The sequence below is a fragment of the Lactuca serriola genome, chromosome 4 (assembly GCF_051521515.1).
Source record: "Lactuca serriola cultivar US96UC23 chromosome 4, Lser_US96UC23_V15, whole genome shotgun sequence".
Lineage (NCBI taxonomy): Eukaryota > Viridiplantae > Streptophyta > Magnoliopsida > Asterales > Asteraceae > Lactuca > Lactuca serriola.
This window is the reverse complement of record NC_136411.1, coordinates 215,697,671-215,719,884: the sequence shown is the minus strand read 5'-3', so window position 1 is coordinate 215,719,884 and position 22,214 is coordinate 215,697,671. Positions and strand designations below refer to the sequence as shown.

The following is a 22,214-nucleotide window of genomic DNA, read 5'->3' as shown; positions in this document are numbered from 1 at the left end:
GCCGCCTCACACAAAGATCGGTTTCGTCTTTCGACAATTCCGTTTTGTTGAGGGGTGTAGGGAGCTGAGAAGTTGTGACTGGTTCCTTTTTCGGCCAAGAATTCTTCGAATTCTTTATTTTTCAACTCCAGACCATTGTCGCTCCTGATGTTGCGAACGACTTTCTTCAGCTGTACTTCAACCTGCTTGATAAACATCTTTAGCTTGAGAGTCGCTTCAGATTTGTGTTTCAGAAAGAACACCCATGTAAAACGCGAAAAGTCATCAACAATGACAAGAATATACTTGCTACCGCCAATGCTTTCGATAGATGATGGACCACACAAATCAACGTGAATTAACTCTAGCGGTTCAACAACTTTAGTGTTTACAATTGATGGGTGACTTTGACGACTCTGCTTCTCCATTTCACATGCAGCACATAAATGTTCTCGATTGTACTTGAGCAATGGAAGACCTCGAACATGACCTCCAGTGACAAGTTTGTTGATATCCTTAAAGTTGAGATGAGAGAGCCTTCGGTGCCACAGCCAGCTTTCGTCAGATTGTGCTTTGGAAAACAGACAGATAGTTGGATTCCCTTTGATTGGTTTGAGGTTCATGGGAAACATTTCGCCTTTGCGCTCCGATTTGAGAATTACTCTTTTCATTTTCTTTTCAATTATTTCCGAACCCTCATCATCGAATGAGACCTTGAATCCGGTACCTCCAACAAGCTGAGATACACTGATGAGGTTGTGTTGTAGTCCTTCAACGTATGCGACCTTCCTAATCGTAAAATCACCATTTGTTATCATTCCATAGCCTTTTATTGTGCCGAATGAGTTGTTTCCGAACTTGACATTTCCACCGTTTGAAAGAGACCGAAATTCCCTCAGCTCTTCCTTCCTTCCTGTCATGTGACGTGAGCAGCCACTATCAATATACCATTCTTCGTCAAACTGCTCATAACTGATAACCTGCAAAAATTAAGCAGATTTAGGAACCCAAAGTTTCTTGGGTCCACGTGAGCCTTTCACAGGAACAGGAATAGTAAGAGAGATGTCAACAAGATATGTTCTTTTTATTAAAGTTGTTTCATCTTTCCTTTTAATGGTGAAAACCTTAATTTTATTGGGATTTGTTACAGTCAGTTTGGATTCAGGTTTAGGCACTGGGACATTGGAATGCTTTTGATCGGTCTTGACTGAGGAAACCTTCGATTTTCCTTTCAAATCTGTTGAAGATTTTGGATTTTGAGTATGAACATAATTGGATTTAGAATGAGGTTGAGAGGAATTAGAATGAGAGAAGTTAGACTGAGAAGTTTTCTTGACTTGAGGTTCTCGGTATCCCTTTTGTTTTTTATTATTAGTGGGACCGAACCTTGAACCTTGATTTCTTTTACTCTCGGAACCAAACTTTTGCTTTCGGTAGCTGGTGTTCTCTGAACCGAACCTTTCCTTTCGGTTGTTGTGATCCTCAGAACCGAACCTTTCCTTTTGGTTGTTATTACTTTCTTGCTTCCTAACAGCCTTTTTCTCTGATGTTGGATTTCTGTCATGATAAGAGAAATGGGCGTTTTGAGATCGCCAAAAATGTTTTCGTTCAGAGAGATTTTTCTTGTATCTCTGATTCCTTTGCTGCTTCTGATTCTTTACTTGCTTCGGCTGTCGATGGATGTTGGCTTTTGCTTTTGCTTCTTGTCTGCCGGTTCACTCTGAACTGATGATGTTTCGCTTGAAGGAGTGACTTTTTCTGTAGGAACTCCTTTCTCTTCAGGAACGTCTTTTGTACCACTAGTACTTGGCACGTCGAAGTTATCAGGCTTGTTCAAAGGCTCTGGCACATATCTGCCTTTGGTTTTCCAGGATGTCCGTTCCGACAGACCAACGGTTTCATTAGCATTGTCGATGAGGGCAGACCAGAAGAACTCATCACAGCCATCAGCATTATCTTTATTTACAATGGCTGTGAGTTCGACTGTCTGATGTTCGGTTACTCCTGTGACCTTATATACCTGATTTGGAGTCGTCCTTACCTTTTGGTATACAACAGCTTTTTCTTCAAGGATCGGGGACTTTTGGTGGGACAAACGAGCAAACTCCACAGAATTTTCTGAAATAAGATTTTTGTGGTTTTCGGGTTCGTTTTTGACAAACTCAGAACAGTCAATTACATCCTCTACAGAAATTTCACTCATATCATCATGCTTTTTCAACATCAATTTTATTTTCTGAGCTCAAGTTGGCATTCAATGATTCAAACTTTTGTATGGTTTCGGTCCTTAGTTTCAGTTTGTCATTTTCATCCAAAAGATTTTTCAGCATGTCCTTATGGTCCTTGGACTTTATGAAAGATTCGATTTTGTCTAGACCATACATATACGTCGGATTTACATCCTCAAACGAAACTACACTTTCGCAATTATATGCTTCTGCGTCAATTTCATCTTCCTTAAACTCAAGGAAGGGCAAAATCATGCGATGAATTTTCTGTCCTATTTCACAGTTAAGATGAAGTTGAGTGATGTTAGAATAAAGACGCTTAGCAATCAAACAAAACACATTTCTTTGTTTCAAAAGTTTTAAATTGTCTCTTTGTAAGTAAATGTTTTTGTCTTTGGATTTGATCAACTCTGACTCCTTCAGCTCTATCCACATCCTCCGTTCCTCACTCTTTGAAGACACCCTGCTTAATTGGTCAGTTAGGTTAGAATTGGTGACCCGTGTTTGAGTTAAACTGCTGTCTAGATGAGAGATTCTTGAATTTACATTTTTTAGTTCTTTTTCATATGAACTTTGTGGGACTTTGAATGAAACAAAAATGGATTGTACCTTCTTGATTAATTCATCAAGCTCGTTAAACTGCACCCTGAGAGGTTTTTCTGTGAAGCACAAGTCCTCTCGCTCCTTTGTGTCTTCATTCCCACCGTCTGTGTTGTATCCCCTCATTTGAGATACATCCGACACCATCAAGCACTTTCCACCGCTTCCTTCATCTTTCGCAACATAAGCCTTTCCATGAGATGGCTTCCTTACTTCATTATCCTCAGAGTCGGTTGACCAGACCTCCACGCCACCGAACTCATCATCTGCTACCGAACCCTGCACAATTAAAGCATTCATTGAAGGGTTAGTGACAACTTTCTTTTTCTTGATCTCTTCCAGCTTTTTCATTAACATAGCTTCTTCATCTTTCTCCTCATCCTTTTCTGCCATTTTCTTGAGAACACAATCTTTGGCATAGTGGTTCTTTCCTCCATAATAGTAGCAGTTCACACCCGAATCTCCTTCAGCTTTCGGTTCCTTCTTTGGTTCTTCTGCCTTCGGTTCTTCCCTGAACTTTTCAGAACTATAACTTCCCTGCCAATTTCGGTTCTTATTGGTAGGAAACCTTTTCTTGATGAACCTCTTCAGGTTTGACACCATCATTGCATAGTCTTCAGAGGTAAGGTCATAGTCCTCTAAGTTAAGGTCTTCATCTTCCATCACACCTTTGCTTTTAGACAGAAGGGCCAATGATCCCAAGCTTGAAACTACATTTTTCTCCTGCAAGACAATCTTTTCTTGGGATTTCAAAATCCCTACTAGCTTTGCCAATGAGTAAGATTTGAATTGCTCATGTGCTTTAACAGTGGACACAACCGCTCTCCACTCAGATCTAAGACCGTTTAAAAACGTAACCTTTTGTTCAATCAACTTCCTTTCAATATCATGTTTAATCATCTTACTAAGAAGATGATTGAAGCGATCGAATGTCTGAGTTACAGTTTCTTCAGGACTCTGCTTGAATTCACCAAACTCGGACAAAAGTAAGGTTTGAATGGAATGCTCGAGATCTTCGTCTGTGGAATATAACTCTCGCAGCCTATCCCATATTTCTTTAGCAGTGTTGCACGAACTCACTAGCCTGAAAGTATCAGATTGAAGAGCGAATCTGATTAGTCTCAATGCTTTAATATTGCACTGAAATTTATCTTTTTCGTCTTGGGCAATATCTTTTACATCTTTCAACAGATCATTATACTCTTTCTAAGTTTTAATGATTCTTGATGTTGCTGAATGAGCGAATGGTCCAGACACGATTGCTTCCCAAATAAGATATCCGTTGTCCTCAGATCCAATGACATAATCTTCAAAGTGATGTGCCCAGACTTCGTAATCCTTGGTGTAAAGGATGGGAATCTTCGTCGTTGATCCAATGTTGTTTGAGATGTTAATGGATTTGATTGTGACTCGTCCATGCTAGATCGAATAACCTGTTTAAATGATCAGACTTGTAATATATTAAATTAGGGCAAAACGAATAAATGCTGAGTTACGTCAATTATGGGATGACGGCTCAATAAATATTAGTTAATGCGGAATAACCCTAATCGCAACCTTTTTCACAGAAAAGATGTGTATGAATTACACAGCCTCCTGCTCTGATACCAATTGATAAGTTATAATAACAAACTTGAAGATCGATTAGATCTTTGTAACAGGTATTGCGATGAAAACAAAACAATAAATAAGACAAGAGTGGATCAAAATATGTCGAATGATTAGATCAAACAATCCTCAGCAGAGCTCGACTAAGAACTTCCGCTGTAGAGGATTTTAGGGTTACAAGAACGATAATAAACTTGATGAATGCTCTGATCGTACTATTCTATCGTTAACCTAAGATGCATGCAAGCACCTATATTTATATTCAACCCTATTGAACTCACGGATGGACAGGCCCATACCGAGATACAAAACGGACTAACTAACGAGCCCAATAGACGCAACATATTATACAAAACGCGACCCAACAACTAGGATCATAAGTGTGTTCAAGACTTCACTTGACACCTAGCAGTCCTACCTCTTCAGTTCATCCGTATCACCCACAACAGGTGAGTTCATACCCCTTAATCAATGTTTTAACTATTTTTAAATGTTTTATGGGGGGGATACAAGTAGAAATCATGCCACTTATTATATCAATCACATGTGATTAATAAGCAGCATTTAAATGATTTACTACTCATTAGCCGTTTTACCAAACAGTTTCTTTCAAATGATTTTCATAAACATTTTATATGTTTTAAAACTCCTTATTACACTGTACATTTTACTCTATATGTTTTATTTCAAACTTATTTACAATTTTGATTCAAACAAATGTTTCCTTATACTAAATTGTTTTATCAAACCCATGCCTTCAAACCGTTTTATAGAATGACGTCAAGTCGATCTTTTCTTAAGATAATAATTATGTTCAAAGGTTTTACAAAAACTTATTTATGTTTTTATATTATAAATTGCATGCCTCTATATGTATATTCATATAAGAAATGTTTAAAAGACTTAGGAAGGCTATCCACCTTATTTCCTTTTCGCGCTTGAGATGTGGTCTGGTGGGATATCGGGTACTCGTCCGAAGGTCATTTAAATATTAGTTATATAACATATGTACATATATAGTCATAAAGGTCCTTCCAGTTCATCCAATGCCCTTGGGTAGCAAGGGTATACATCCATGTTCATACTTACCAGTTAGATTACTAGTAAACTACCATAGGGGTGGTTTAGGAAGATACTAGAACTATTACTAGAAAACAATATCATACTATAAGTCAATTCATTCATGAGTCAATACTTACTACTATGAGAACATATACAACTATACTAGAGAAGAACATATACAACTATACTAGAAAGAGAACATATACAACTATACTAGGAAGAGAACATATACAACTATACTAGAAAGAGAACATAAACAACGATACTAGAACGAGTACATTACTATACTTCCTAGGTAGAGAGCATGTACATTACAGCTAGAACATTACAATACATTACTATACTATTACATGATCACACTTACATGAGTACGCTTACATATACATAGAACAGACATCACTAGGTGCTATAGCATGGAACCAGTTCAGGATCTAACTATACCGATGAATCACAACGCAATTGTGATCATTATATCGAGTATACATGATCATAGTAATGTGGATGCTCATGGCTTGCATACATGCAGGGGTCATGGGTAGGTCCCAAAATCCCTTTGACAGGGGAGCGTATAGTCTGGGATCTAGATATCACATTATACCTTATCCCTCAAATAAGGCAGTTGAGTACCGATGTAGTTATTTATTACAAATGCTACAGTACTTAGAAGTATTACCCTAGACTTAAGGTAATTGGTACGGTTGTAGTTCGGTACTACACCATAGTACTATTTCATTTTCCCATTACATTCACTTCGTGAATATTCACACGACGCACGGTCATGTAGAAAACTATATTTTTGGTTAATGATAGTTAGACTTGGGAAATACTCACTCTTACAAGAGACACACACAGACACTAGATGCCTTGGTAGAAGGCTACATAAAGATCAGTTAAGTCTTTGTAGAAGACTCCCTGTTATAATAGGAATCATAGGGATTTCTAGGGTTTTTCAAACGTTTACAGTTGTTTTACAAACATTTTCATACTCACAGTTCATCTACATTTTTCCATACTTACAATTCATTTACAAACAATTTCTTACATACAAATTAAGACACTAAAATACTTATGATCTCACCAGCTTCAAAGCTGATACTCGCTTTCAAAATTACTTGTATCCTCAGGTCATCATAGACAGGTACCGATGCAAGGATTAGGGAAGATGGAGCTCATTGAAGACTCATCTTTCATTTTGATTTATGCTTTAGTGTTTATCAAAATTTGACAGAACACACTTGTATAATAATTATATTATTAATGCAATGGATGATGTTGTTGCTTGTTTACTACTTTTCATTGTTGTGATACTGTACATGACGTCCTCCTCCCCAGAACGTTTCCGCCGTTCTTGGTTTTGGGGTGTGACACGAACTCACCATCGTTTCTGATCCTCTGAACCTGCTTCTTCTTCTACAATCGATCATCAAGATTCAAAATTCATTACCAGGTAATTATCCTTCTCCAATCAATTATTAATCTTTTCTTTCTTTTAATAAACTCATTTTTTTTCTTAAATCGATCAATCATCATCGCTGATGGTGGTAGTGGTGGGAAGTTGTCACAAGATTTGATGGAAAACGTGTGTGGTCTCAATGATTTGTATATGTTCAATCTTCAACAACAACAACAATATCAGCACACATACCAACCACCAACAAAGAATCAAGATTCTTGTTTTGAATTCGGGTTTCATAAACCAATGTCGATGCATTCTCAATTTGTTGTTGTTCATATTCAAAATTAGAATCAAGAAATTGAAAGGTTCATTAGTTTACAGGTAACCTATATTGGATTATTCACCAGTTTTTCTGTAACTTGGGTGTATTCTCAAGAATTTTAATGATTTAGTCATTTAAAAGGGGAAAAATCCAATATTTTTTGGTATTCTCAGTCATCTTTTTATAGAGAATAGTGATTTAGAAGGAAAAAACCAGCATGAATTTTTTTGTGATTTCTACGAAAAAATTTTGATTCCAAATACGGAAAGACTTCTTGATTGCTTACAATTCTTCCTCTGAATGCTACTGAGTTATGATTCTTCACATGGATTTCCCATTTGATTTATTCACTGATCTTCGATTCTTTAATTTCCGATTGTCATTCCTCTTGATTTTCGATTTCACTATTGTACCCACTGTGCTCTCATTCTTCTTTAATTTTAAATATTCATCATTCAAGTTGATTTTGTAATTTAGAATCTGACTTAAATAATGATAGTTTGTTCTTGATTTTCCATTTGTTCTTGATACTTGATTGTTTTAAATTTTTCTTTGATGAAAAGGATTAAGCCGACATTCTGTCAGAATTTGCATGAAAAGGGTTAAGCTGGGAATTTTTTTTCTTATCTGAATGCAAACACATGTTCAGTCTATGAGAATATAAATATTACATAAAACATGTGTTGTTGGTAATTCTGACAGAATACATTTTACATGCTTTTAGAATGTTTATGGATATAGAAGAAAATACTATGATTTAAGTGCATTTTGTAATGTATTATGTTAGAATTTACTTATATAAATGCATTCTGTTAAAATGTCTTTAAGAATGTTTGCTAACAACAAGTATATTTGTTTAACTGGTAATACTAACGAGTAATGTATCTTATTCTTTCAGAATTGCATGGAGAAGGAATTCAATATTGACCATACAAGAGAAATATTTGGAATCGAGTTCAACAACAAGTATATATGTGAAGATCAAGTTGATTATATAGACCATTGAAGAGGATCAAGTGTATTTGTTCAATAATTATATATTCAGGAATGCTATTTTTTAATAATTTTATTCATTTTTTATGATATTCTATTAGAATATGTATAACTATATTAAAATGTATAAGGATATTTGTCTATAAGAATATGTATGAATTTGTATTTAATTTCGGATGTATATTAAGAATAAAACCATAGACCCAAGTTAGATGTATATGAATAATATCTTATTCTTAAATCAGGTCAATTATCAAATATAACTGCATTGGAAATGTATTTTGTAAGAATAAAATCGAAAATATATTTAGTAGTTTATGGTTGGCATTCTGTCATTCTGACATAATAAAATTAGATTTTTAAAGTTGAATTAATTTAAAATATTCATATTTTTAAAAATAAAGAAATTAATTATCCCTTAAAATCCAAAAAAAAAATTAATATAGGTAAATTGACCAAAATACCCTTATGCTGAAAATTATGTTATTATATGGTGCATGTTACAATATTGTAATATCATAAACTCTCAGATCATGATCTTTAATTCTATTCCATCCGGTGATCTAGATCTGTGCATTCTGACACACAATAGCTAGAAAAAACAAAATAACTTAAGTTTATATATATATATATATATATATATATATATATATATATATATATATATATATATATATATATATAAAGAACAAAAATTGCCATTATATGTAAAGACATGTGGGACTTAATAGTGTGTTTTTAGACGAAAGTTAACTCGATTCAGTGGCGTAGCCACGTTAGTACAAGGGTGGGCCTTGGCCCACCCAAATAAATTTGAGTTTATATATATATATATATATATATATATATATATATATATATATATTAAAATTTTCAAATTATATACAAATAGAATATCTTTTGTTGCATATATTGTTACATTTTGTTATCATTTGAAGTATTTTACTACCGTTCATATTTTATAAATTATTTGGCCCATCCTAAAACAAATTTTGGCTACGCCACCGACTCGAGTTATCAAATCTACATGTAAATTTCAATTTGGAATGACCATACGAATTAAAAATAATAAAATAATAATAAAAAAGAAAAAGTTAGACTCAAAATGTATTTTCTGAAATAGCACTAGGACCAATTTTGCAATTTAATTATGTTCTTTCATACACTAAATTTAATGGAATTTATAGAATTTCAAATCATTTGATTTTATCAACCAACCGCGTTCTTTATTAGAATTTACATTCCAATTCTTCCGAATTCGTCTGATAAACCGTAAACCAACACGCCCTAAGTATAAGTTATTTTTCAGTGACATAAAGTATATTTCATAATCAAATAAATTTTGTTAGAAAGATAAAACAAATTCATCTATTGGAGAATGATAATGCGGATGACAAATGCCCAATTTTCGACTTATGTTGTTTTTGTATTATAATTTTTGAATTGGTTGTGTTGCTCAAGGCCACAATTAAATCTTAGTCGAATAATAGATATTTTCTGAAAATACGTATATTTTGATAATACAATAGAAACTCTGAGAAATCCATATAACAAATTAAAAAAAATCTACTAAGATAATTTTATCCATATAACACATTAAAAAAATCTATTAAAAAAAATCTACTAAGATAATTTTACCGCATGTCAACCTCAAATAAATTTTGATACTTTTCATTTTGTAATAGTTTTTAAATAAATAATATACACATGTCAATTTATGGTTTTTTCAATTTTTAATATTAAAAAGTTACATAATATTCATATATAAATTTTTTTCAAATTTTAATATTAAAAAGTTACATAATATTCATATATGTAAAATATCAGATGTAATAAATATTATACTAAATTACAATTAATATGCTTCTTCATTTTTTATTTCAAAATTTTATTTTAAAAATATCTATTATTTATATTTTAATATTTTATTTTCTTTAATCAACCCTTGTAATTCACAGATTTTACACCTACTATATAAATAAATCTTAATAAAAAACAGAATAACCATTAATATTTAGTTATATTTGTGACGAAAAAAAAAATACTAGAAGTCAATTTGATAGGCATGACTTATTTACCGGCTAATATCATGTAAATAAATTTAGTGGTAAACATCTTTTGTTAAAAACTCTACTAGAAAGATGTAAAATATGAGATTTTTGTTACTAAAATTATGAATTTTAAAGTTAAGAATCCGAATATAAACACTTAGAAAATTAAAAAATAAATAAATGAAGTAGAAACAAATACAATAAGACTAAGGGGTAGTGTAGGCCATCACTTTCCTCTCATTTTTTCTCTCCCAATTCATCAAACATCTCTCCATTCACCCCTCTCAATACATTGGGATTTGTAAGAATGAAGACCTCAACCTCTCAATACATTTGAATATCAAACTTTTTATTTTTATTTTTTTTCCTCAATCTCTCCTGAAATAGACAAATTCCACTCGTACACGTGGATAAACATGACGACTAATGATATGAATTATAAGAGTAAAACGACTTTAAAATTCGAAGCAAAATCAAACCTTAAATTCCATGCTCCCATGTCTAGTGGTTTATTTTCTCCTGGCAAAATCCCACAAAACAGTAAGCAAAATCCCAAACTAAAAAATTATATATTCTAATCCCTTTTTTTTTATTCCAGTTTATAATTATTGGAAGCCAAAAACAAACCTCTAAAATAACTGTGATCGATGATAAGTACCACGTCCTCACCAAGAACATCTATACTTTTCTGCATAAACACAGAAAACAAGTAACCAGACACCTGTAGGCCCCACATGACAGAATATATTGCACTGTGTTTGACTAAAACCGACTTCAAAGGACAAAAAACTTAAATTTTTTATCTCTCAACCAGAAATGTGGAACAATAGGGACTCACTCTCAGAGAAAAGACGTAATTGCCCTCGTTTGAGGAGATCATAAAATGGAAGAAATGTGTTTTAAGAGAAAATTGTCTTGTATAAACTTGTTGCCAGGGGGTCAATGTCAATCTAATAAGCTGTACAGATTTTCACGAAAGATAATCAATTGGGAGAAAAAGAAAAAAAAAAATTGTCCTATTGAAACCCTGGAGGGTAGAAATGGGTTTTCACTTCCTAACTAAATTACAATTTCAATTAGCAAAGAACCCATATACCAAAAGTCATGATAACTCTATAGACTTTTTCCATAAATGGATGTGACCATATATCTCTAACTCTAATACCCACAAAGGATAGTATATGCTTAAAACATAAACATATCTATCTCTCTTGTCTTGTCTTGTACTTCAAATATTTTTTATATTATTATTTTTTTCTAAAAGCATATAAAATTGTTCATGTTCACGAACATCCAGATTTAGTATCTGCCTTCATTGCCATATGCCTCTCTATTAACTTGTCCACAAATGCCCGGATCTGAATGTCAAAAAAAAAATCAAATCAATAAAGGTTCAATACAAAAAGACATAAACGCCCTCCTCATCCAAATCCATACCTTGTTTTTCCGCTTAAAATCAAGAAACTCGAAAACAGCCATTGCTTTTTTCGCATCCGTAGTCTGCTCCATTACCTTTAAAATAAAAAAATAAAAAGTCAGAATTCAAATATAATTTTTTTGAGAATGAAATAGAAAAAAAAAAAAAAAAAAAAAAAAGAGGTATAAATCACTTTTACCTTTGTAGCTGTTTTCTTCATGATGGATTTATACCCATCTTTATCAATCTTTCTAGCTTTATAAAGAGGCATTAAAAGTGATGCCACGTAATCAACAACAGCTTGTTTAATATTATCTACTCCTCTAGGCTGATTTCCCACCAACTCCCTATTCACACTAGTCACCTGTGAAGCCGAACTCTCATTTGCCATTCCCAATTTCATATTTGAATTTGAATCTTCTTCATCCATGACAAAACTACCCCTATGATAAAACTCAGAATCAACAGCAGCTGCAGCTTGAGACTGCCATCTTTCAATGGCATTATGGTCTTTTATCCCTTCACTCCCCGCACTATCCACCCATGCTTTTGTAAAGATGTTGCTGCTGTCAACACCCGTGCTTTCTCCGGAATGTTCTCGGTAGCTGCTCACTTCGTTTGAGTGGTGGGACCGGGTGTCCGGAAGGTTGACTCCGCCACCGGAAAAGTCAACCGACCAGTCTCTGACTCTGCAGTTTCTTGAATCAATTTCGGATATGGAATCCTGCCGCCCAACATTGCCGCCAGCTAGCTTCTTCCGGAGGTCAGAATCGTCCATTTGGGCGTATTGTTCCCGCCTTGCGAATTTGTGGAAGGAGGGTATTTTTGGAAGTTGTAATGGGGTGTTGCATTTGACACCCGATGATGCGTATGCCTGAAATTATTACAAAGTTAGAAACTTTGCGCATGTGTATTTAAGGTATAAAAAGATTGAAAGTGAGAAATAGCAATCAACTTTTGTTTCATTTTTTTTTCCTATTATAGCATTGTAAAATGCCTTAATAAGAAAAAAAAAATTGAAAGATTTGGATGCCCTAAATATGTTTGTCTCTTGTAAATGACAACTTTGTGGTATGAAAACACAAACCTATTTGAATAATGAAATGGTCGAATGAGTTCAAAAGGGTAAAATAGAAGGGTAAAATGGTCATTTACTCATATATTCAAACATTTCATTAGTTTCAAAAACTGAAGAGTGTACTTTTTGTTGGTGCTCAGAAGGGTAAAAATAAAATGGTCATCTACTCATATGCAAACAGTTCATTAGATTCAAAAACTGAAGAGTGTACTTTTTGTTGATGTTCAGAAGGGTAAAATGGTCATTTACTCATATTCAAACAGTTCATTAGGTTCAAAAACTGAAGAGTGTATCCAGACAGACAGACATATATCATTATTTGCATTTATTAACAGAAAAAGAAAAAGACAAACCTCAGCAGCTGCAATGGCGGCAGCACGGGCGGCTTCAGCAGCATCAAAAGCCGCCTGTTCCTCTTCAGACATGGGAAAATCTTTGTCATCCTCCTCCTTACAATTTTGTCTTCCACCTGAACCTTGAGAACTAGAAGGCTTACTTTCAGGTTTTCCTTTTCTACTGTTTGGATTCACAGATAAAGGGTTGTTGCTGCTGCTGCCGCCCTTCACCGCCCTGTTCTCCGATGAAGTATGGTGGGCCCGCAGTGGCGGCTTCCCGGAAGCTAAACATTTGGTTCTAGAAGCATCTGCAGCACTTGATTGCCTGAGCAACTTCAACCCCCCATTAGACGCCTTCTCCTTTCTGAAAATCTCAACCCATACACTCACAAGTTGACTTGCTATTGCACGTATATCTCTGCTTGTATGCACACATACCTTCTCTTTTACAGTTTTTCCTATACCTGTATTTATCATTTAATCATTTATATAAATTAATAATCACAAATTTTATAAATTTATGACATGAGATAAAATACCTGAGAGACGAACTGCAAGTAGATCTGTAGATACAAGCACAAGAAGACGAACACAATGTCGCAATAGTTGAGTCCCATTCTTCCCCATTGAATCCTATTAGTTAATATCACATAAAGGGTATATTAGTTAATATTATTATATTGATATTGTTAAAAACATAAAATGGATCATGAGAGGAACTTACCAAGATCCATGAGTTGAGAATCCCAAGTCCTTCTTTAGTTCCAGCAAATGATTTAAGCAAATCAGAAGGAAGACTCAACAGCTCTTTAGCAAGATGCAATCTTCCAGCTCTACTCTTTGCATTCAAAAACATATTCTGTAACAATCCCTCTTTTGTCTCATTCTTATGAACATTTGTAAGATCAATAGCATCGAGTTTCCTAATAATGTCTCTAACTTCACTCTTTTCACTATCTGAATGCCTTTTAGCAGCAGCAATCGCTTCAATTTCTGAAACAAAATCATTTCCAGTGGTCAACAAGTCAATTATACGAACAGCTTCCCTCATCCCACTCATCATTGCCCCTCCAACAGTGTCTGGATGCTCTTTACATGTAGCTTCACCAGCAAAAAACAAACAGTTGTTAATAGGTTTTCCTAATGTGTCATAATCTTCCCCAGATGCCCCTACTGCAACATATGAATAAGCACCATAGCTAAACGGGTCCCGCCCCCAATCCGTTACTACAGATGCAACTGGATCATGAACCTTAGTTTCCCCAAAAAGCTTCCGGAGGGTTGCTAAGGCGTGTGTCACATGGTCAGAAGGGGTCAAATCTTGGCGGTTGACTGCAGCTTTTCCTACTACTAATGCTATGAGGACAGGGGCGTTGACCGTCTTTTTGACATTCCAAAACATAAAACACCAACCCCTTTGATCGGTTTCTTCTGCTGTAGCTCCAAAATAGTCAACCGAATCATCCCAAAAAACTTCCGGAAACTCCAAGATGACTTTGTTAAGAACGCCAAAACCGAGTTTTTGAATTGAAGAATGTTTCCAATCAGGTAATTTTGGAGAGAAGTTGATTGTTTCTCTTTTTAGACACCCGAGTGGGATTGTGATCAAAACCGCATCTCCACTAAATTCTTTCCCATTTTGGGTCAAAACTTTGACTTTCTTCTGTGATGAATCTTTCCCATCTTTCTCTGTTTGATAGCATACATCGGTAACCATATGGTTTAAGTGGATATGTAGTCCATCTTTTAAAGAATCAACAATAGCACCATAACCACCTTTAATCATACAGTGGGCCCCACCAAATCCACCATAAATGTCATCTTGATTCCAATAAGGTAAAGACACATCTTGTAAAGAAGCAGCACAACCGTATTCCAAATGAGCAAGATGCCAATCCATGACTCTTCTTTCAAGAGGATTCAAGATTTCATCTTTATTACTATTTTTATTGTCTTCAGATCTTCGGATTTTGAGCCCTAATTCCAAGCCCTCTTCTAAAGACATCTGCATTGCTTGATTACCCTTCTGGGCAACAACCAATGACATGTCATCAAGTAAACCGTTGTATTCAGCCTCCAAAGCTTCATCTAAATCTGTAGGAACTTTTTGACCTGTGACAGTGTCATAAAGGGGACAATCGCTGTTTAAAACAGTTAATTCAAGCCCTAATTGTGCACAAATTAATGAAGAAGGATCTGGTCTTCTTTGTGAAGTGACATCAGCTTCTACACCAGTGATGATACTAGCTCCAAGATCTACTGGAACTGAAAGGGATGAATAATCTGTAAAAACACGCCCGCCGATTCTACCCCTGGCCTCTAGGATGGTGACGTGGCACCCCTGTCTCTGTAAATGGCGGGCTGCAGTTAGTCCAGCTGGACCCCCTCCAATTACTATGATTTTTTTGCTTTTTGTTTCTGAATCACATTGCATACAGACACTCGGTTCCTTTTGATCAATTACAAGATTGTGGGGTGGTTGTCCAGCATGGCAGTTGGAAGGTGAATGGGGTTTACACTCTGCCACCATGGATGACACATCAGCGACTTTATCTTTTCTGAAAACCCCTTCTAAAAGTTCGGTTTTTGGATCATTTTCATCTGTCAAGTTATCATCAGTTTTAGTAGTACTACCAAGAATAAAGGAAACCCCATCATCCAATGATTTTCTTCCACTGTTGTCATCTCCTGAAAGCTTGAAATTGTGCTTCACATTGGTATCTGACATCTCTTTCTTGGAAGCAACTCCAAAGTTTATGTAACCCTGTTGAATATCTTGTTAGTTGTTAGAAACCAAAATGAAGTTTTTTTCAAGAATGGATGAGGTTTAATTCAAAGAACTTACATATTGGTCAAGAAATGAGTAGATATCTTTAACAAGAGAAGCCTGTGGATGTTCATTAGATATTCCACATTCTGAAAGAGGCAATATGCGAGTTACATCTTTATTCCAGAGATGTAGAATATGATTCCTGTAGTAAGAGTATACAAATATGATGAGAATGAGATGTTAAATATTCTTGAAATTGAAAAAAAAAAAAAAAAAAAGATTTATAGAAATGAACCTGCAGTCTATATATTCTTGAAGTCCTCCTTTACGTTTGAATAATTCTTTAAATTTAATCTTCTCAACAGGTCCAGCAGCACGAGCTTTGAGTCCAACTGAAACAGCTGCTGTTCCACCAGTTTCTGCTTCCATGAAGAAATCTTGTTTGCCCTTTGTTTTAATTGAATGTCCTTTGTCTCCTCCTTCTTGATGATTTGCAAGAAAATTCTGTTCATGAATCAGTATATCCCAATCAGCATCCCCCTCATACGCCATGTCATCATGCCTATGCCTTTTAGCCTGTCGCACAATACGCCTGCCAACTGTTTGATGATTTTCTTTCGTTTCATTGTCACTTGCAGATGCTTCATTTTGATCTGTGGCAATTGATGGAGTCTCCTCATTGCATTCTCCTAATGAAACAGGAGACAATCTACCATTTGATGCTGATGTGTTTTCCTTTTGTGAAGAAACAGAAACATTTTCAGGCTCTTCCATTGAAGCACCTTGAATCTGGTGTTGACTATCGTCCAAACGGTCAATGGACTCTACAATTGGCAGACTCTCATGGATAGGACTTGAGGGTTCCTTTTTTTCATTATGAACTTGAATCTCAGAAAGATCATGGGACAACTTTGCTACAACAGAATGATTTGAATCATCTTTAAAACCATTGTTTCCAGTAGGGTCTTTACTAGAGTGGTCTGGTAACCTTTCATCTTCTTCTAATCTTTGACTCTTGGGAGAAAACTTTGAACATTCAGGTACTGAAATAGGAACCATATCCTTGTCATTTTGTGATTTCTCAACTGGAGTGGTATCCAATTCACAAACTGAATCATTAGGGTTTTGGTCAACTCCATCTTTATGAGGTTGAGTTGACTTAACCTGCTTAAGTTTCGAGCTTTTGCGAGCTTTCTGAAGCAAAACTGATAAGGAATCTTCTAAATGATCATCCACACTGTTTTCTGTCAAATTTGTCCCACCAGAACCCTTCTTCTTTGTTGATTTATTCTTGGGTTTCTTACTTTTCTCTTTACCACTGTTTTTCAACCCTTCTCTGACAATAACTCCATCTTCAGATGGGATCTGTTCTTTTGTCATTGTGTTTGAGACCAATTTTGCAGTCTTATCTTCACTTTTCACAGCCCCAATTGATGATTCATTCATGGGTTCATTCAAATCGGTGTTTAAATCACTGCCTTTTGGTGCAATAGCCCTAGCCACCTTTGGGCCCTTTATTTTCTTTCTAAAAGTAGCCAATGTGTCATCCATACCACCGAATTCCTGATCTTCAGACACATCATTTTCAACCTTAACCTTCTTAAGGTTCCTTCTGTTTTTAATCTTAAACATAGAACCAATCGGCTCATCATCATCAGAATCAAATCCAGATTTGATTTCAGAAGATCTTTTCTTTTTCCCCAATTTTTCCATATCCGACTTCTCAACCCTAGTTTTGCTAACATCAGAATTTGCATCAAACCCTAGCCCAATTTCAAGCAATCCTTCACTTGATCCGGGCATGTTACCATCACATTCCATTTATCATACACCAATGGACCAACACTCATGTCCCATACAAAACCTCAAATTTCTTCAATTCAGAAAACTGGAACTAGCTTTCAATCAAAATCCCTAACAATTCAATGCTTCTGCATTATGTAGTGCACAAATGGCGCATACATGCATATAAAAATCACGGAAATTGAAGCTTTTTAGAAATTTAATTCTTCACTAAAGGAGCAACAATCAGACCTGAAGGTAAAGAGCTTTAATGGCTGTCCCGAAATGGCGCAGATTAACAATCGTCGTGTTGGAGAGGTGAAAATAAGGTCGCCCCAAGCAAAACCACACTGCGTCGCTAGCTATTAAGAAAGGAATTCGTCCTAATTTTTGAAAAGTTGAAATGGGTATTTCATAGAAATAAACTCGAGGGTCGCAGCCTATAATTATATGCCCGACTCGGAGAAAGAATTTTTGTCTTGGGGAGAGAGGCGGGGTGTTAGGGTAATTTAGGCCAAACGGGGTGAGGTTTTGTTTTGAGGCCTCCTCCTACACCAATTTATATAATTTTATGGGATATTTTTCTAATAAATTTGTTTCCTAAATTTCAAAAATATGTATTACCAATAGTTTATAGCTTTAACAATATTATCATTTGAACCCGTCTTTAAACCTTATACACAAAAAAAATTATTATTATTGCAACTAATCTTTTACCGTGTGAATTTGTAAATTTGTTAACAAGTTACAGAAAGTATAACGAAAAATTATGAACTATAGTGAATGGTATGACAAAACAGATCGTTAATTACAATAAATGTAACGTAATAGATGCGGCTCTTTAATCATTATACATTATAACTGATCAATAAACTTTATATTAGTAATAGGTTTTGTTGAAAATATTTTGTATAATGATAAAAAATAAAAAAATATATATTTAGATTAAGTAATCATACATCGACCAATTTTTGAAAACCAAATCTAAGTGTTTAATAATCATTGCTTGAAAATTAATTTTGTTCAATATATTAGTGTTTGTTTGTTTTACTGCCTCATATTTTTTGAAGCATAAGACAAATGATGAGTTTATGAGTACAAGAAAAATTTATGAGACATTTGTAAATACATTTATATATTTACATTCTAACAGTTACATGAATATGTTGCCTTACACGAGTGGACATGTATTGTTGCATCTGAGTTGGTTAAATCGAGATAGTTACATGAATATGTTGCCTTACACGAGTGGACATGTATTGTTGCATCTGAGTTGGTTAAATCGAGATGTAGACGACGTCTAACTAAAAATCTATTAATATTGTAAAAGGTCATTGTTAGATTTAATGTGGTTTAATACATGTTTAATTTTTACTAATGAATAACCTATTAATATTAAGTAATTATATGGGAAGAATATGACATGTGCTAAAGCTGACACACATTCATAAAAACTTAGGTATGAAAGTTATGCTATAACTTTATTGCTTCAAAAAGAAACACGGGTTTTATAGCATGGTTAAATAATGTTAGTTCGTATGATATGACAAAAACATAATGAGTTTTAACGTAAAAAGATAATAGTGTTTAAGTATTTATACAAAATGGAGTTGTAATTTGAAAATGACAAATAAATAATGAATTAGAATCAAACAAAAAGATCACGATACTAAGATACTATTTCAGGGCGATTTTGATGAGGATCACAACTAAAATTTGGATGAATATGAAGGTTACCCAAAATGAAACCAACAAGAAATATATTGTTAACAAAATATATTTTACATTAACCTAGAATCTAAGGTAGAGATCACGTAAAGGTTAACGATTTACGTAGACTTTTAATATCAACTAAAAAATGTCACGAGATGAAAAGAAAGTATACAAATAGATTCATAATCCAAAAGTTCACATTAATAGTTTCAAACCTACTTAATATACATCTAAGTAAAAGATATTAAATATGCAACTAAGTTTCATTTAAATAATATGAAGGAAGATTTAAATTACATAAGTAAGATATTTTGAACTAGTAGCGTATATATCTAAAGTCAATAAAAGAACAATAAAATAAAACCGGAAGAAATTGATATAACGTAGAGAGTGAGAAATAAAATGTCATGCATCTTTTACGAAATAGGTTAACATAACATCGTGATTTTTCACTCAAAACTTTTCTTTTTATTTTAAACATTTTTTTAACTAGAATACATTAGCGGAAGTCTTATTTTAAATTTATGAAGACGTCTTCAATGCTACTTTTATTACCAAAAATAACATTCATCAAAATTAAAGTTCATAAAACCAACCCAAAACAAGTTCTCAAAAACCAAGTGTTATGGAAACTAAACAATGTGTCCATACAGTATCATCACGAAAGCAATTTTAAATAACTACCCAAAAGACCTCATCCTCACCGGCCATCAGACTATGTTACCTATACCAATGAAAGGCAAACAATAAGAAAAGAAACAAGTGTCAACATACGCTAAGTAAGTCAATCATAAGTACGATGTTATGGAATGCACATATCCCAAATAGGTCAAACAAGACATCATATAAGCATGCATTCAAACACTTAGATAGCATGGCATCACATACATCACATAATCAGCACAACATCACTCCAATTCACTTATCTTTAGGTGAACCATGTGTAAAATTGGTCATCTAGAATAACCATCCAATTGGCTTTCCTCATAGGTCCAACATTAACCGACTTTCCTCATAAAGCAACTATAACCGACTATCCTTGTTGAGCCAATACTAATTTGTTATCCTCATAAAGCCAACTGTAACCGATTATCCTCATTGAGCCAATACTAATTGGTTATCCTCGTAAAGCTAACACCTATTGGTTTTCCTCGTAGAGCCAACCCTAGTTGGCTTCCCCATGGAGCCAACTCTAATTGATTTTCCTCATGGAGCCAACACTACCATTTACCATCTATGTATATTCCCCCACATAATTATTTATTTATAATAATATACTAAGCGCCATTTCCATTCTTTTTATTTATTTATTATTATGTATAATTTTCCTCGTTTAATTATTGCATAATAAATCACTATACAAATCATGCACATCTCATCATTTCAACACTTAGACACATTATATCACCATCATGCATTGTCCTAAACATCATAGGCAAATATTTCCTAGAAATCATAACGTGCATACAATCAACACACAACTATCTTTCCAGGGGCATAACACGCTCCTCACATTATAGATAATAATATAGCATGTAATGTATCCTAGATTCTCATACACAAAAGGAACCAACATAACATTCATAATAGGGGTACATGCAACATGTACAATCTATGTTCATTTCAATCATTCTAAGATATACCCCTAACAAAGTACTTAAATTCCACAAAGATTAACTCACCTTGACACGTAAGTGTTTTCCTCCACTGCGGTTTTGGTAAGCGCTTGAGGTGTCACACTCCCCCCCCCCCCAAGAAGGAAGAATCGATCTCTATAGCCTCACTTGAGCTCCTATGTTCATTTTTTTCCTTCCTCCTACCCCTCCTAGCAAATAATGAGAACAACTACAAACCCAAAAAGAGAATCAATCAACTCTTCTTATTTTTTCTTACTTCCTATCGACACAAACAAGGGGCATCAACCCAACTAATCGAAGAAGCCAACCCTTCTCGTTCACGTTCGACTATACATTTTTTTCTATTCTCTTCTTGATCGTTGCAAACTACCACACCTATGATTGGATCAGTTCTTTTGATTGGTCTTGTATAAACCAAGATAGAAACAAACGCTCCTTCACAATCGCATGCCTCTTTTTTTCTTCTTATTTTCGCCCTTTAATGTCCCAAGTACACAATGGACTGATGGAGTCATTCTTACTTTGAACGTATAGGCCAGGTGGAAGAAAAAACGCTTGAGCCTCTAGCTACACACGATCGTAACATATGGGGAGGGGTTTAATGCAATTTTTACACATCTAACCCTCAAATTTCCAATCTTGCACTCTTTAAACCCTAACCCTAATTAACTTAACAATTAAAGTTTCTTTTACTAACATGTTAGCCCCTCAATTCCATTTAAACCCTTGTGAGGAACTATTTTTACCATACCATCCCATAAATCCATTTAATTAAATTATTTCCTCTTAATTGTAAATAAATTCATTTAAATATCATTTAACCCCATTTTATTTAATTTAGTCCATCTAATGTCATAAAATAAATAAATCGAGTAATGGAAAGCTAGCGTCGTTAATGAAATGATTTTTGGGTTGTTATAGCTAACTTTAGTCTTCAGCATATATGCATATATTATAAAAATACTAGCAGAACATTTAGAACAAATCAATAGTTAGAATATCATTTTTTTGAAGCTATTATGGTTAAAAGGATAAAAAGAGTTTCAGAAATCCAAGTTTTACATGTTTTTTAAAACTTCTTTTGAAGCTAATGGTAAAAATACTTTGAAAAGTGTTTTTGAGTTTGCTAAATGTTTTTTTTGACTTATTGTCAAAAAGTTAGGAAGTAATAAGTTGTTTTGAAAAGAAATCTCAAACACACCCCTTGATATGTCTATGAGCATGGGACGAAACCGATCTGAGA

General features: G+C 34.3%; 1 protein-coding gene across 2 annotated transcripts; it reads right to left on the bottom strand.

Moving 5' to 3' along the window:
• Positions 1-11,136: 11,136 nt before the first annotated feature.
• LDL3 (LSD1-like 3) lies at positions 11,137-18,138 on the bottom strand. Of its 2 annotated transcripts, XM_079040823.1 has the most exons (9): positions 17,874-18,138; positions 16,135-17,753; positions 15,915-16,041; positions 13,794-15,833; positions 13,609-13,702; positions 13,088-13,533; positions 11,856-12,530; positions 11,677-11,751; positions 11,137-11,597 (listed from the first exon to the last, which is right to left on the bottom strand). In XM_079040823.1, exons 2-9 carry the CDS (start codon positions 17,658-17,660, stop codon positions 11,523-11,525), a joined length of 5,058 nt encoding a protein of 1,685 aa, XP_078896949.1. In that variant the 5' UTR covers positions 17,661-17,753; positions 17,874-18,138; the 3' UTR covers positions 11,137-11,522. The 2 variants fall into 2 exon arrangements, with proteins under 2 accessions (XP_078896949.1, XP_078896948.1); XM_079040822.1 differs by having other exon boundaries at positions 16,135-18,138.
• Between the last annotated feature and the right edge of the window lie 4,076 nt (positions 18,139-22,214).